The following is a 17,635-nucleotide window of genomic DNA, read 5'->3' on the forward strand; positions in this document are numbered from 1 at the left end:
GCCATTCTAACCATAATCCAGTCACATGCTAATAAAACACTTTTTAAACACTTTGCAACATTCCAAGCACCATGCTAATATTTTAACCACATTCACAAAATAACAGGGTGCCTGCATAATTGGAGCTTGTCTTCCTAATAAAAACAATTTATTCTAGAGCATGATTACAGCATTTTATGATGAGGCCCTTATTTTTTTGTGCTTGGCCCTTTAATCACTGCTAGATGTTATATTTTATTGTTCTTCTCAGAGTAAGAAATAGGTTAAATGGCTAAAATGATCAGTTGCATTTTAATCGATTTTGCTACTTTAAAGTGGGAATGCATCCGTGAAACAACATTCAGTTGTTTGTTATATTATTTCTTTTTCAAAGGCACCAGTATCCCCGGACATTTGTGTCTTTCATGAATGCTAATTAAGCTGCCTCAGCGCTTTCCGAATCCTGCCGAAACAAAGCAGAAAGCTTATGGGCAGAGCCAGCCTCTCATCACCTAATTCACAATTTAATCCGCTTCACTGGCTATATTATTATTAGTATTATTATTATTATTGTTGTTAATATTATTTTATGGTGGCTCCTCTAAGTTGTGTATGTAAGCACTGCTTGTAATGATTGTGGGCAGAGGACTATGAGAGCTCTTCATAAAAAAACGCACACTTTGACATCCCGAGAGATGATGGAATATCGGGGAGGCAGAGGTTTCTTTCAAGGTCGTGGTAACCAGGTCCGACGGAGACTACGTTTGAATTGGTTGCTGTCTCCTTTTGTTTCACTAAGCATTCAGATGGAGCAGTTCTCCACCTCACAAACACAATCAAAGATTTCAGTGAACAAGCATTGCCATAATATTTCCAGAGATGACTGTATCCTAAGTGAAGTAAGAATAGTTTAACCCTGTGTGTTAAACAGCAATCTCCTCCACTCTCCATCTCCACTGTATCTCTTTACCATGTCTTTTCCCTCAATATGTAAGAAATTACTGTCACGCTCAGTAGTCTCACTAGTAATAAAGGCTTGGGTTTAATAGTAATAGTAATATAGTAATATAAAGATCTAAAATGTTCCTTCGAGTAATGCTTTACTTTTTTGATTTTCTGTTGACAGGATTAGGCCTGCATGACCACAGTCACTCTCAGCAAGGCTAATGACGAGGGAAGTTGAAGAATGAAGAGACGAGTGGCAAACCAATCAGTTTGGGCAGGACTTTGGAGGTCATTAATAAGCCCTTACCTTCCTTGTTTGTTCATAGTGCAAAGGAGGGCCAGATATGATCCGAGAACAACATATAAACCCTTTGTTTATACCCACAACCATTTTGTGTAAAAAAAAAAAGACACTGATTCAAGACCAGTGCTTCAGGACAGAATCTCAATACGCTGGAGCTCCGCCATTCCTTAGAGGCCTGTGCCCTCCATTTCACCTCCTCCCCCCTTTCATAACCTAAACACACCTCACTGCAACACACAGAAGACTCATAACATTACCACTGAGAAGCTGATGAATATTTTTCATTGATTCATTTTGTTTTACCGTGATCAACTCTCCCTGGGACCGAGACATATTTCAATCACTCAATCATTTTTATTGGACTGCTAATTTTGGAGTGGGCAATGCTCAGTTTTGATTGGACAGTGATTTGCTACTCTCTGTTACTGAGGTCCTCCATTGCTTGTGCTGAATAGTTCCTGTTTTTCCTGGATACTTGAAATGTGGATGTTTTCAACATTTCCACATAACAAAAAAAAATCTGCATCCTGTATGCCAAAAATCTGAGAGGTTTTGACTGTATAAGAAGGGTCTGGTTGTGCTGAAAAGGTTTGATGGTTTGACTTCGGGAAAGAAGGCTTTGCTGGGTTCTTGTTTTCAGGGCAATGTTTACAGTAATTGTACATGTAGCTGGTAACTGATGTCCGTGACACGATGCAGATACCAGTATTTATTATTATTTATTGATTGACGGTCACGATCATATACATACTATATCTTAGCATCCCAAGAGCGACAGCATGACACTCACATGCATATCCACATCCACATGCACGGACACAAAAAATACACAGATAGAGTACAAGCAAGTTAAAGTTCAAAAAAAAAAATGTGTGTCTTGAGCTTCCTTCGGAATGGTGGGAGTGAAAATCTTGTGTGGGTAAAATTCCATTCTCTCAGCGGGGCAGCATTTTGCATGAACCAATTCCCAGGAGAAATTGCTGTGCGAGTCTTCCAGACGGCCAGGCTCAGGCAGCCACTCTTATTAACTGACCTGAGGGGGAGGGGAGCCAGCTCAGAGTGTACAGGGGGATGGTGGAGGGGTGTGTGTGTGTGCGCGCGCGTGTGTGTGTGTATGCGCGTGTGTGTGTGTGTGAGAGAGAGAGAGAGAAAGACAGATAGAAAGAAGGGGGGATGGTGGTTGAAGGGATTTCTGTATGAGTGTGTGCCTGTGTGTGTGTGTGTGTGTGTGTGTGTGTGAGAGAGAGAGAGAGAGGGAAAGAGAGATGGGGGATGGTGGTGGTTGAGAAATAAGTTAACCCTTTTGAGGCTGAAATTCAGTTGCAGAGCAAATACCCTGGTATCTGACAGCAGAGGTTTTAAATTCAACTGAGTTTGACTGGACGGAAAAAAAAAAAAAAAAATCTCAGATTATCTCTATATAGTTTCCTTTAATAGACTGTGCAAACACGCGGCTGTCACATCATTTTTTTTTTCTGTCCGCTCCCATGGTAGCAAATCTTGAATTATTTTTCTCTGTTACAACAGGAAGAGTACACCTACTGAGGGTGCATAAACACAAAGTGAAACTCCCTTCAGGATCATACTCTGATTTTTTTTTGACTGGAATACCGGTAAGGCCAGCACAGTGAAGCATGACATTTACCATTTAAATAAGAGCTGCTTCCCAGCTGTGACCAGGTTCACTTGCCATCATCCTCATGCCCATTGCTCCCATATGCACTGTCATGTTCTGATTCTTGCAGGGTGGTGGCTGGCAGTGTCAACTACTTGCGTGAATCAGGGGCGCCATTCCTTCCTCTGACTTCCTGTCTGTAAATCCTCTGAATGTTACACGTACCCCTCGTGTACCTTTTGTGAAACTTTAAATATTTAATATGGGAATTTCTTTCTGCCAGATGTATTTGCATTTAGAAATAAGAGAGATTGTTTGCTTACCTTTTTCAGAAAGAGACAGAATGAGACAGGGTGAGACAGAGAGAGAGAGAGAGAGAGAGAGAGAGAGAGAGAGAGAGAAGTTGCACAGGCATACAAACCCAAAAAGGCCATAGCCAGCTATACTGTTTTTATGGAGATGTTTATGGGTTTATCAACAACGAGGGTGTAGACAGTGGACCGCAACCTGTGTGTTGTGCAAAAAGGTGTGTGTGGTATGCAGGTAGGGCTGAATCTGCACACCCAGATGGTGGTTCTTTCAGCACTCAAGACACTTTCCCTTATTCTATTTCTATTATTTTATTCAGTGCCAAGCAATTCATAACCAGCACTGAAAGTAATATATACAAAAATGAAATATACCTGTTTTTACAATACTTTGTCAAAAAGGAGGTACTCTTTCCTATTGTTGCAGTATTGGGACTTAAACATTTAATCAAATGCTTCAGTTCAGGTGTGCAGGCATGTGTACACATGCATGCACTTGCAAACGCAAACAAACACATTTTGGTCCCCCTCACTACTTCATCCTGAGCACTCAACGTGAAAGGAGAACGAAAACTCACACACACTCACATGCATCAGTCTATCTCTCTCTCCCTCTCTCTCTCTCTCCCCCCCTTTCTCTCTTTCAGTCGTAATTATGGAGCTCCTGTCAGCACTCTGCCATGGCTTCTCACAGAAGCAACAGTAACTGGGACAGCATGGAATTATGGGAAACTGCCGGCAACAGGCTCTGCACCTTCCTCACCAACTATTTACTTCACATCATCATAGCCATAAGTGTTTGTTTTTGCCTGACAGCGAATAGCAGAATAAGGCACTTGTGTTCTTGAGGGCTCTGTTTCTTACTTTGCTTGGAGGAGAATGATTGCGTTTTGTCCATTTTTACATCGATCTGAAAAATGCATTTGATGCGAATCAAATAATTTAATCCACAAGCAGAGTTTAGGCCCGCAATTATCAATATTAATGTCTGACTGAAACTGAATTTTTCCAAGACCCATCATTATGTTCACAGACATCATTAGTTTAGGTTGGGCAGTACTACTCTGACAGTGTATCTGACAGTGTTTTAGAGAAAATTCTCTTTTCTCTGTTTCCATGACATTCAATCAAATTTATAGTATTTAAAGACAAAGGGGGGAGTAAAGCAAGAATACCATAAAAGAATACACATAAATACTTTGTATATGTAAGCAATTACAGTTTTTTCCCAGTAAAATAAGGGGAAGCCTTTTAAAATATGCTATTATATGGTAAACACTTCTCAGCCTGTGTACTCTGGGGTTGCTGTATGTTCTTAGATGTAGTGATAACCCATCCTAATATATTCTAAAATGAAAATGAGCATTACAATAATCTCTCCACTGGACTGAGGAGCTGTGCTTACATTTCTTGTGAGATTAGGTCAGAGATTTTAACAGTTGTGCAATGATTCTGTTCAGTTTGTCTCTTGACAGTGTTTGAAAAGCTGTATTCATATCTTGGTTTTTATCACACAAACTGACTACTTGTTACTTGTTTTTTTTCTTTAAGTGGAGCAATAAGAGTTTTGATCACATTTACTTTTGTCCAATCAAACTCGCTTCCCAAGTCTGAAATATTTTTAGCCAAACCTACAGATAGTACAAATTCATTGGAGGCAGCAATGGGAAAAAGGAATTTTTTAGGTAATCATTTAAATTGCATGAAGCATAAATTTTACATCTGAGCCATGGCGATGGCTTTGTATTTCATTGGCCGGGTACCGGGAGGTGTAGTTTCTGCTGCCCTCCATGTAGATAACTCCACCTCCTTGCTCCGACATATCCCCACGGTGGTAGTTAGCAGAGCATGATTACATGATTAGGCTCTAATCCTTTGTCCGGCCTATTCTCTGCTGAGCAGCTAAAGGCCAAGGGTCCCGTACAATGAACACTCTTTTCTGTTTTTTAATTCCACTTTTCATGTTCTATCGAGGAATACAGCCATGTTAGCTCTCTGTTGGACACCGAAGGCTGAACAGCAGCACTGGCTGAAGAGCACTGAGGGCTCTTCCCTGATGAATTACCCACAAGTTTTCTTCACATTCTTTCCGTTGGAGGATCTACTGCATATGCATCCGCATCTGAGCTGAGTCTGCTATTGGATTGAAGTTTTCAGGAGCGAGTCAATAAGCATTTGAAAATCAAATTTCAGGGAAAGAGTTCAGCTGGACATTAGAAGCACACGCACATTTTTAAGGCTGGGTCCCAAACCACCCCCTCAACCCTCAGCCTGATGATTGCCTGTTACTCATTGCTTAGTTGAAAAATGTTCCCTCTTAAAACGCTTGCAGGGACTGACAACCGAGCCCACAAACTTCTTTGAGCAGCTCTTTTCCTCTCGAACCGCTCTGTCAGAAAGAGCCATTGTTGCTAGATTGCTGAGTAAGGATGGAAGGCGTCCCAAAGAAAACATTTTAAAGCTCCCGCCTCCTCCCTTCCCCTCACTATGACTCACTCACCCACTCAGTGATGTCAGAAAATGTGTTCACATTAACAGGGCCTCAGGTGACAGGGAGAGGGGATGGTTTGGGATGCATAATAAATTTCTTGTCACACCCAATCAAATCCTTTGGTTTTTACTATTTGGATAAAAGCATCTGCCAAATGATAAAATGTAAATGTAAATGTACTGTTCTGTAGGCCCACCCTAAGTATGCATTGATAGAATAAGGTTAGGATAGGTAGATGTCTTTGGACTGTAGGCACTTCAGTAAAACTAAAGCCATGAAATAGTTGGACATGATGGGGCTACATGTAGACATCTCTTGTTGGAAGCACTGCAAATAGCCGGTAGATTCATTGAAGCTGATCTTAATATTTGATCAGATTTTCACACAGGATGGGCAGCTAGTGCCATTTCTTCATTAAAATAATTTAGTTTGAGCCCTCGTTAATTTATCCTTGTGCGATGCTGCCTCATGGCACTCTGTTGTGATGGCCTCCACTGCCAATGGCAGTCTGGCCTGGCTGTCTACAAGGCTTGTTTTCCTTTTCAAAGAGACAGATAAATTGTACGTATACTTGTAAAGGTTAGTTGTTTTTTGTAGGATGCCGTCAGTGCAGCAGGATACCAGGATAAGCCATTTGAAAGCAGAGACGTGATTAATGGGAATATACACACAGTCATTTTACAATAATACATATTCATGTTGTCTGTAATGTATAATTTCTTGGTCCGCAGCATGTTGTCCTATATCACTGACTATGAGCATTCTGATTAAAAAGAACACCCACATGCATGCATGAACACAGTCACACACACACACACACATGCACACACACACACGCACACACACACACACACACACACACACACACACACACACACACTCATCTTTGTAATATATGAGTACTGTTTTTTGTTTGTATGTTAACACTACTCCTCAGCTTAGTACATATTTCATGTAACTCTATCTGTTCTTTGCCTATGTAAGCATTGCTCTTGTCACTCCTGGATTATGCAGATAGTAGTTAATTATAACAGGACGTGTTTTGTTCTGCTAATCTACCCGCCATGATTTTAGTATTATTAAGCTTATTGCCTTGCTCTGGAGTCATGATGGAGGGGGTGTCTAGTCTCCACTCTGACCCTGAGAACAGACTGGAAAATCCCCTCATGGGGCCTCTTGTTCCCCTCCCAAAGTTGAGTTGCTGTTCCATGTCAGCATAGCGTAATCTACAACAGATGTTTTGGGCTACATTTTACATTACTAATGTGAATGGATGGGACCATCATAATAGGCCATGCAAAACTTCATTATGGAACGCAAATAATAATAATAAAAAAAATGTCTGAATGATTTGTAGGAGATGCGGTACACACTTCATTACTCTCTGAGTGTCAGGCAGCGTTTGAATTTGCAGAGCCCGTCTGGGAGCCGTCATGTTCATTGAACTCGGATCTTCACGGCAGCCCCGACGTGGCTGGATGTTGGAGGATTTCATGAGGCGCAGAGTGAAAGGGAAAAAAAACGGAAAGCTAATATGAAGACAGAACTGTCGCTAGAGATGTATCGAAATATCAAACAGAATGAGGCAAAAATGCACATTCCTTTAGTGGCAAGGAAAGAACAGTTTGTTCAGAAAAAGTTGTGAAACTTCTGTGGAGATTCTTATGAGCTGCCTGCTTCTTTGACGGTATTTGCAAGAGGTTTGAAAAAGTTGAGCAACAGCAACCCAACTGTCCTCCTTCTGTTGTATTTCTTCAGCTTTGCTTCAGATGGTCTCTTGTGGACACATACAGCACCCTTATTAAGCACAACATTCATAAGCACTCATTATCACATCTGAATCTGCAGTCATGATCAATCATACGTGTGCATAGCTCTTTTAATTCTCATCAATGCTGTCATGTAGTTATGTAGCGTGAAATGACTGTAACTCAGCACTCACACTCAGGAAAACAGTGTTACCTGGTATTTATTTATTAAAAGTGCAGTTGAACAGCCCTGAAACACAATCAAGTTGTGTGGGGGATTGTTAAATGTACATATGGCTCTGGCCACACACTCCATTCCCGATGTTCCACTAGTTTAATCGAACACCATATGGAAAGACAGCCCCTGAGTAAAAGCAAAACATTTCTTATTCAGTATACACTGTGTGCTTTGCCTCTCAGGTATATTGTGTGTGTATAGAGACCAGCTCCTATGCTGCTCCTTTGAGCTCATTTATTCCAGCATGGTGGAGATGAGTATGAGAGGCACACAGCTAAATGTGCCTCAGGAAGAGAAGACTACCTGCCTTGTTCTTTCCTGCTAGCAGACTATGGCTTTTTTAAAGTGCACATTGGTTAGGTAATCCAGCCTGCGTAACAATGCAAAGTTTATCCTGTTAAAGAGATGAAAAGCTGCATAAACCAGCTCTGCAGAATGAATGCACTAGAGAGGGTTTCATTTCAGCTAAGGTTCACTCCAGGACAATAGCAGATCCATCAACTCCCCAGGAACCTTAGATGCAAACATGCTCTGGCACACTTACAAACGTAAACCTAAAAACACACACAGACACAAGTACACAGACAAACACACACACACACACACACACACACACACACACACAAACACTTCATCCAAGATCCTTCCTCTCTATATCTTGTCTGACATTGAATCAGTGAATCTTTCACATTGACCGTGTGGCAGTCCCTAGCTGTCCCTACAGGTCTCTGTATTTGTACTGACGTTCTCTCCTCTTTGCCCACTCATAGACAGATCACTCATTGTAAGGAGGATAACCCCCAAGCAGGACTTCAGACAGAAAGCTGTGTGCGCTACTGTGTCGATGTGTATTGCAGTGATGGAGACTTGCAGATGTCACATGATGCTTATCTTGGCCACGCTGGAGAAGCATCCAGTGTCCTCAGGTCACAAGGCGGGCATAAACCTAACTTGGGAGAAGTGTGTCCTTGAAGATAGAAAAAAAAAATGCAGAGGGTGGTTGTGTATAGACAACATTGCAACATCTTAAAGAACCTACTTCAACTGACACTTTAATTAAAACACAGTTTGTTTCCATTCCAGCTGTTCTCTTTTTGAAACAACAGAATTCATCACGCACGCATGTGCTCTACAGATCTTAGACATCAGATAATCACCGGAAGGATCTGCACAAGGAATGGCACTCTCACTCCCATGCAGCTGTATCATTACTAGATCACACAAAGATCATCACATTTACGGGCAGTTGAAATGTTGTCAAGTATGAAACAAATAGAGAAGATAAAGAATGTGCACTGCTACTATATGACGTAAATAGAATTATTTATTATGGAAATAAACTGATCATAAATAATTGCCAAACATATGAGTCCATTTCTTCTTCTGTTCAGAGTAATCATGAACAAATAGTTGTCTTGATTCTTGAGTCTTTTCCACAGTCATTCAGAACTGGCTGAGGGTTGTATCTGTTTTTCAAGTGAAAGTACCTCAAAAGTGCCTTCCAATTTTATATATATATATATATATATATATATATATATATATTACTTAAATATGGAAATACAATAAGGGGCTTCAAAGTTGTAGCATTTTTTTTTCTCCCTCTCAGTAAAAAAAATCACTCAAGGCGAAATGCAAATGAACCTGCAAGCTATTACAATGCTAATGAGATTCCCTCGCAGAAGCCGGCACTCCTGCATCTATTCTGTGTTTCATCCATATTCAGTTAACATTAGCTCGCTAGAAATCGGGGCCGGCTGCTGCATTTCTCAATGCGCCTTTCCATAGCCGATTTCTTACGCGCGTTCGCTTTCAGCAGCAGTTTTAATAATTTCAGTTTACTTTCTGTTCTTTCCTTGGAATTTCATCCGTAGTTCCAAAATCAAAATACCTCCCAATAGTAATATATTGTCATAATTTACGAGCGTCAGAAAAGCAAATTTAACTTTACATATGTTCAGTTTCTCCTGCCTTCATCAGTCATTAATGTTTTATAACCTTTGTTGAAACACTGTTTGCCACTTGCTTTCTCTGGAATTAATGCTGTCATGACATTTATTACAGTGCTAAAACGGGTAATGACCCATTAATAAGACCTGTCAAAGTTAAGTAAAGCTACACACACACACACACACACACACACACACACACACACACACACGTATGTATGAGAATGCTTCATACTTATTTCCGCATGTCAGAGACCACATATGTGCATGTTTTAATTCTCTAATTTGAAACAAGACAGTGTGGATTTGTACCATGTAGATCTGTATCTCCTAAGGATCTAAATCATGTTATATTTAGGGCACTTCAACAACAGCTACTGTAAATATGGCCTATATTAAACAGAATTTTAATGTTAATGGAGAACTAGAAACAGAAACCACTATTTTCTGTATGACCAGAAATGTACAAGCTGAAGGACACCTTAGATGTTTTCATTAAACAAATGTTTTGTTTACATTGAGAAAACACAAATGGATAAATACTTGTTTGTGAATGATGCATGAGCGTAGTTCAAAGAATCATACTGAAATTTGCTCTTCATTTGACATAACTAAACTTCATGTTGTTAAAATTATGTACAGAGACATTCATGCATCTGATTGTGACTGGGCCTCCACACAAACATCCATTTTCATGTGGTTAAAATAATGATATAACAATATGTTATATTATTATATATTATATTGTAATAATAATAACTGCAATCCATTGTAATCAGTGTTATCTTCCACACTGCCCCTGGTGTTGCTGTGCATCTTTCAAACTGTACGCAAAGGATAGAACTCCAGCACTACTTACAGAAAACCTGTGGAACTGCCCTGAAGTCATGTTTGTTTCTGATGCCGTTCTGGTATAGACAGACCTTATGAAACTTGCACCTATGGTGAGCATGTTCTTTTTCGAGCAAATTTTGGTCTGAATGCTTTGTTGCATGGGGGAGTGTGAGAGAGAAAGGGAAAGAGAGAGAACATAAAACATAGGACGATGGGCATGTTATTTCAGGTTCTTTACTGTAAAGTGATTTTAATATTTTACAAGGACAATAGAGCTGTGGAGTGTTTTCAATCTCACTAAAATTTTCAATTGAGAAAAGGTGTATTTTGTGGCTTCAACTTAGAAGAGACATAGAGGTGGCCCATGTAGGGCATATTATTTGTCGCATTTTGAAAAACTTCCTGCGGTGTATAACAATATCATAATACCAAGGCTGGAAATCACTTAGAAGTTAAACCATGAAGGATTTGAACTGTAACAAGACTGGAAATGAATTTGAGATGATGCGGGCCGTAGCAGCGGTAGTCTATGACTTTGGTGAAATGTCTTGAGCAGACCTGGCGTGGGGCCAGAGGTTCTAGGGGGAGAATTAATCACCAGCTGAAGTAAAGAGACAAGAGTGAGGAGAAATAATAAGAAATTAAAGGCTTCTTATTAAAGAGACATAAATCCAATATCCTGTTTGTGTTAGGCCCTTGCTATTTTCACCTTTTTGGGGGCATTTTTTTTATATATATCAGCAGATATTGACCTGCTGATACTTTTAATATCATGAACCAAGTACTGGGACCATAACTCAAAGGTGACCTCAGGATTTTTTGGGCGGAAAATGATAAATTGTTTACATCACGGTTATTATTTACAATGTGTCTAATTGGAGGTTGAAAAATATGAAGAGTGTTTGAATTATGATTTCCAGCCAGGGAACGTGTTTAGTTGGGTATACCAAGCATACACTGTATCAGTGGCTTCCAGAAAGCCAGTGTGTCAATGTCTCTGAGAAATTCATCCATATAACGGCTGAACTGGTACATGTCAAGTCATACTTGATTGAGGCGCATCAGGTTTCAGGAGAGTTCAAGGCAAGAATGGAAATAAAGGGTTAATAGTCCATGTGGCCCCTCAGTCAGGGAAAGCTATTTCTTCAGAGGTCACTGCAGTTTCCATATGGTTTCACTTCCGGATTATTCCTCTCTTGTTCTCAGTTTTTAATTGATTAATCCTTTTGCATCCTTGTCACAGGTAGAGGTCTCTCCCTCTTGAAAGGAATAATTTCTTTTTCAATGCAACGCAGGATGAAAGTAATTTGTTGTGAATTTGTTGTCCATTACTGCACTCAATTGAAGGTCTTAAGTAACTAAAATGAGGTATTTTGGTGATGTTATGTTTAAGCAGTTAGCCTCACCAACTGTTATCCGAACTGTTATTTGGAATTGATAAGTACGCCTTATGTTGAAGACTTCAGTAATATAGCGTACATTGAATGCTCTTTTGGACGCGTTATAAACAGCAAGTCGGGAGTATTCTCTGAAAATAGGAGAAGGGAATCTTTGCAGGACTCCGCTTGATTTATTCGCAAGCACCACCCCTCCCCTTACTGCTCTCGACTGGAATTTATTGGGTGCAGTTTTGTTGTGGGGGTGGGGTGGGGTGGGGTGGGGGGGATGGGGTGGGATCACTCCTTAAAAAAACATTCCTGACAACCAAACCTGAAACCCAAATCCAGGTCTTTCGCTGGACATTGAAACCCAGCAAAAAGTTATTGCTCTTCACAAACCCCCTTTGGCTACCTCAGATTTTGGTGGATGCTTTTGGTAAACACAATGTTCTGTGATAGTTCTCATTGTAACCACTATGCTGTGTTTTTGAGAAGTGTTTATTCTTGTTTAGTGAAAGTGACATAGACACACAGCATATAATGTATAACTATTCATTTTTTTAAAGTTGCATTTTTGTCAGAAGAAACTATAAAGACCCCAGCTCTCATAATGCAGGAACTTAGTTGTTTGTACAAGGGCCAATCTAGTCTGATGGTCTCATGTCATATGCACAGTCCATTTGCTTTGTAAGTTACTTTGGAATGGAGTATATATCAAATGCCTAAATGAGGAGGATGAAGATAATAGTGATGTTTGAGCCAATCAAAAGACTTCTTTGCAAAAAAATTCAACCCATAACATATGATACATCCATGCATTTTGGCATTCATGAAGCTTCCTTTAGATCGATGGAGAGAGAGAGAGAGAGAGAGAGAGAGAGAGAGAGAGAGAGAGAGAGAGAGAGAGAGACAAGAGTGGGATTTCAGCATACATTGCAATGATATATGTTCAACCACAGGGATGTAAAAACTATAACAGTATATTATGCATGTAGAGTTGTATTTGGCTGCATTTCTATGTTATATTTTTCCCTTTGGGATATGGACAGAAGTAGGAGATGATGTGTCATTTTATCTCCTTACTCCAGCTTCCACGATTGTAAGTGATATGAGTAGCTTAAGGAAGTCACCTATATGGCAAATACAGGAACAGGGTGTACTGTCGAACTGTGGTTACCATGGTTTTTTTAAATGTGAGGTTCAGGGGAACAGAAAATTCCAAACACTACTACAGCTAGTTCTCAGTTCAAATGAACGGTCACATAGGTATATAGGCTACACCAAGATACCCATACATCCTGAGATTTTTCCTAGAATTCATTCCTCTTACATTTACCTTTTAAAACAGGGTAAGGACCTTAAGAGGTAGGGTTCCAACACATGATAATTAAACTGTCATGACCACTCCCAATCAAACTGATATCGAGCTGGTATACTATCATCAGAAGAGAAACTCCATCATCCGTCTGGAGGTCTGTAAATTCTTTCTGCATACATTTATAATTGTTTGAAATTTTCTGTCAGGAGTGAAGCACTACTCTTGAAACCGTGTTCCATCGGCATTTAGAAACTCTGATGGTGGCGCATTCAGTGATGTACCTCAACTTTATATTGGCTGCATCATTGCTATTTTAGTGTTTTCGATTACATTGTAATTTCTCGAAAGTATTCACATGAACATTTTTCTTCAGCTGTACGGCTACAAACCTGTCATATATGTAGAGTGCAGGGTAACACCTGTGCAACAAACTCCTACGGTGCCGATGCTTTGTGCGGTTCTCTTGAACGGAGGGGCGTCCGCGACTGTTGACAGGCAGCTGCGTAAACGCCTATATGCTAACAAGCCCGACTGCCAGGATCCAGAGGGGTCCTAGCAGGGGAAATTAAAACCATACTTCAGGTTTATGTCAGCTTGCTGAATTATACTTTTTTTTGGTCAGAAAGTCCACAGAACGGAAGGGACGTGACCCTTCCTCAAACTGCACTGTGCACAGTACAGCCCGAAGCTATCCGGTGCCCCCCCCCCCCCCCCCCCCCCAACACCCCCTCCCTCCACACAGTCCCTCCCTCTCCCTCCTCCAGTAAGACGGGTTGCTCGGCAGTTTCTCAGCGCGCAGCGTGTCTGACAACAACAGCGGTGGCGGTTTAAGCGTTCGCAGTGCAACAGAGCATCGCCGTCCCATGTGCTCTGTATGGATAGTGAAATCGCGCTGTGAAACTTAAACCTCCGGTAGCCTGACAAGATGTCCAGCACGCCTCACGACCCGTTCTACTCCTCTCCGTTCGGACCTTTCTACAGGAGACACTCGCCGTACATAGTGCAGCCCGAGTACCGAATCTACGAGATGAACAAGCGGCTCCAGTCCCGCACGGAGGTGAGTCCGTTTTCTGGCAACAGCAGCCGGCGTTTATCAAACGCTGAAGGGGTCACGTTCGCGGGGGGTACGTTTATTTACTGGAGAAGGACTGTTATTCAGAGTTTCATGTTCTGCAACTTATCAGCGTCTTTCCTGAAATAACAAGACGTCTGTGGCAGCATCTTTTTAGTGATGACTAATTGAATAATTCCTTCATAAAACTGGAATTTCAGAAAATATGGCAGTGTAAATACAACCCACAAATATCAATTTGAAGATTGGAGCGTGCACTGTCCTTCTTAGACGTACACACGTATTTTATAGAATGCAATTGCATGATATCGTATTGGCCATTTTTATAAGAAGAAATTAATGTCACTATTAAGAGTTACATCCAAAAATATCTACATCTGAGAAGTTGCTTAGAATGCTGTTATTGGAAAGAAAGTTTTTTTTTTTTTGCGCTGTACTGTTGATTGGTCTGAAAGTAGTTTTTATGCATAGCATTTGTCAAGCATATAATCAAAAGGTGAAGTGAGACATTTCATTCAGAAGTTTTGCTGTTTGTTAGAGTTAAGCTGGTAGACTGGCTCTGAGCAGTTTCAGATGGAGGTAGCCACACTAGATCTGTTGTCTGTCCAATTGTAGTGGCTGTCCCTACCAGGCAAGTTCATCCTGGCAATAATAAACTGATAAACTCATACCAAGTAGGCTGTGATATTAGTAGCCTAATTTAAGAAGTTAATCAAAAGTATCTTACTCCTGCCATGAACAGTGATTTAGGAAACAGGGAAAAGCAGCATATTGAGTCGTAATATGATCTAATTTGCAAGTGAAATGTGCAATTCCAGTTGAAGCAATTTATTGTAATTAACAACAGTCAAAATCTTTGTAAGGGCACAGTCAACATGAGAGTGCTGGAGATTCAAATTGCCTAGAGGGGGTAACTCATTATGCTCTGGTTATAAAAGTTTTGGTTGTGTATGTATCTGTCTTGATTGCATATCGGGAGGTATTAACTTTATTTTCCAAGGTCACCCCACTGTTATTCAAAGAACGTTTTTAAAAACATTCTGCAGCAAAAGTACGCATGTCTGCTTCAAGAAATGTGTAGTTAAATTGAGAATTTACTTGGAAAGTACAACTTCTGCTGTTATAGTACACTTTTAAATTATTCTGCATTTATTGATTAGCCCAGCTGGCATTGCCCTCTCCAATATCTGGTGCAGAGAAATGCACAAGTTACCCAGTTTTCAGCATTCCAGTTGTCTTTGGTGAATTTTGAACAAAGTGTTGTAGGTCACTGTAATTTCCTTACTGTATTGCTATTACATATTTTAGAAGACTTGCACAAACAGCATAGGTAAAAACAAGCATGTAACTATACGTACCTGCAACCTTAGTAGTTTTATGATTAATTGTTACATGTAGGACAACTTACATTTACAGGTTGTGAAGAATTTATGTAGTGTGCTGGTAAAACGTCAGTGCTTCAAACTATTGCTGTATATTAATTTCCCGAGAGAATGAAACTGCTGTGGGTAACACACAAAAGAAACTGAGAGCTTGTTCTAAAATTTCTCTAGAAGCTAAGATGTCTATAACATGTCGATCAGAAACAATACGTAAAAAAACAACAGAATTTGTGGATATTTTGTGCTCTGTTCAGGTCGTAATCTCATGTGGGCCACTTGTGTTGAATACAGAGTACAGATGCTTGAAAACCAGGTCAGTTAGAGGATTTAAAACGAGAGTGATTTGTCACTCGTCACTGTGACCCTGAGGAAACGCTCAGTCTGTGGGACTTTGTTTGGCAGCGGGAGGCCGCGTGAACGGCTGTCACAGTTTACATGCGTCTGCATGTGTAGCTGCAAAATTGAACGTGTCAACAACCTGTGGGAAGTGGGTGTGTGCCTGGCTGCGTCCTGGATAACGCTGGATCACATCCTGCCTGTGCTGTTGGTCTCATAATGAAATAACAGCACTGGATCACATCCTGTCTGTGCTGGTGGTCTCATAATGAAATAACAGCACTGGATCACATCCTGTCTGTGCTGTTGGTCTCATAATGAAATAACAGCACTGGATCACATCCTGTCTGTGTTGTTGGTCTCATAATGAAATAACAGCACTGGATCACATCCTGTCTGTGCTGTTGGTCTCATAATGAAATAACAGCACTGGATCACATCCTGCCTGTGCTGTTGGTCTCATAATAAAATGGTTTCCAGTGATTTGCAATTTATTTTAATGAGCAGTGGTGCTATTTTTTGCTGTTGTTTGTGTTCTGGGTGGCTCTGATGGAAAGTAAAACCCAAAGAAAGGGTTTTGTTCTAAGCACGGATAGATCAACCTAATAAGGGCCACTGGTTCAGCATGTGCAAGCTGCATTAAACTACATACTTTTTCTTGGGTCCTTTTTCAAATACCTACTGACAACTTCCAGAAAGCTTCAAATACGTTTCAAGCTTTCATGAGACAGATGTGCATGTTAAATTTTAAATGTAAGCTACAAATCATTTTCTGGGAACTGCCTAAGGTGTACTTTTAAACAGACCCTACCATGACTCTCATAAGCTCAGGTGACATATTTTTGTGAGTGAGATACTGGAATGCACAGAAACACACACACACACACACACACACACACACACACACACACACACACCACATAAATTCACGTGACAAGACTGACAAACTTAGCAGTAGGTGTTCTATGCTTTAACTCACATTCTTAGCAGAATGTGAAGAATTTTTTGTTTCTTTCATTGGAAATATTTGTACCTCTCTCTTGGCTGATCATTATCAGTCTACAGATTGCAAAAAACTGTGCCAGTCAGGGTGACTGACAGAAAATATCTTTGCTTCTCGATACATTTCTTCAAAGGCGTCATTAAGTCCTCTAAAAAGCGGCATTAATTGCCTATCTGTTCCATTTTCAGCGCTGCGTCTGTAGGCAGACGATACTGCAGCGTATCCAATCCGCCAATCCGCGCCCCGGTAAAGGATGAGTTTGAAAAATTTCCATACACACAGTACAGGCGTGCACAATCTAATCATTCGAATTTTAGAGTTGGCAAGAAAAAGTGATGTCCCGATCAAAGCTAAATAAAGAGAAATTGCTGGCTAGTTGGAGTGATTTCAGATATCAATAAACAAGTAATTGACGTTTGTTGCGCCTCAAGCAAATGGAAACGATAGAGAAAATTTCTCCGTAGCTTGAGGTTCAACAAGAAAACTACACGCTCGATGTGCAAGTTGCGAGAAAGACATCCACAATTTAGGTATTGAACAGGCATGGAGATACTTTGAAACGAGGCAAGGGGTGCGTAATTAATGCACATTAGCGAGGGAGCGCTTTTAAAGACTACTTTAAATGAGGATACCTACAGTCTTCCTTTGTCAGAGAACAAATTAATAGATCACAGTGGATGTAAACTACTTAGGTAGATCAGCAGCACTGTTTTATAAGTAGCCATACGCATTAA

At 40.4% G+C, this 17,635-nt stretch overlaps 1 protein-coding gene across 7 annotated transcripts in view; it reads left to right on the forward strand.

Moving 5' to 3' along the window:
- The first annotated feature begins 13,911 nt into the window (after nt 1–13,911).
- The window catches only part of LOC118769852 (LIM domain-binding protein 2-like), a 66,132-nt gene continuing 62,408 nt past the window's right edge, over nt 13,912–17,635 (forward strand). For all 7 annotated transcript variants that reach the window (XM_036517213.1, XM_036517211.1, XM_036517214.1 and 4 more), the window contains exon 1: nt 13,912–14,165. In XM_036517213.1, the coding sequence (XP_036373106.1) occupies nt 14,034–14,165 (132 nt within the window). In that variant the 5' untranslated portion in view covers nt 13,912–14,033. The remainder of the gene's footprint in view (nt 14,166–17,635) is intronic.

This window comes from Megalops cyprinoides, chromosome 22 (genome assembly GCF_013368585.1).
Source record: "Megalops cyprinoides isolate fMegCyp1 chromosome 22, fMegCyp1.pri, whole genome shotgun sequence".
Classification (NCBI taxonomy): Eukaryota; Metazoa; Chordata; class Actinopteri; order Elopiformes; family Megalopidae; genus Megalops; species Megalops cyprinoides.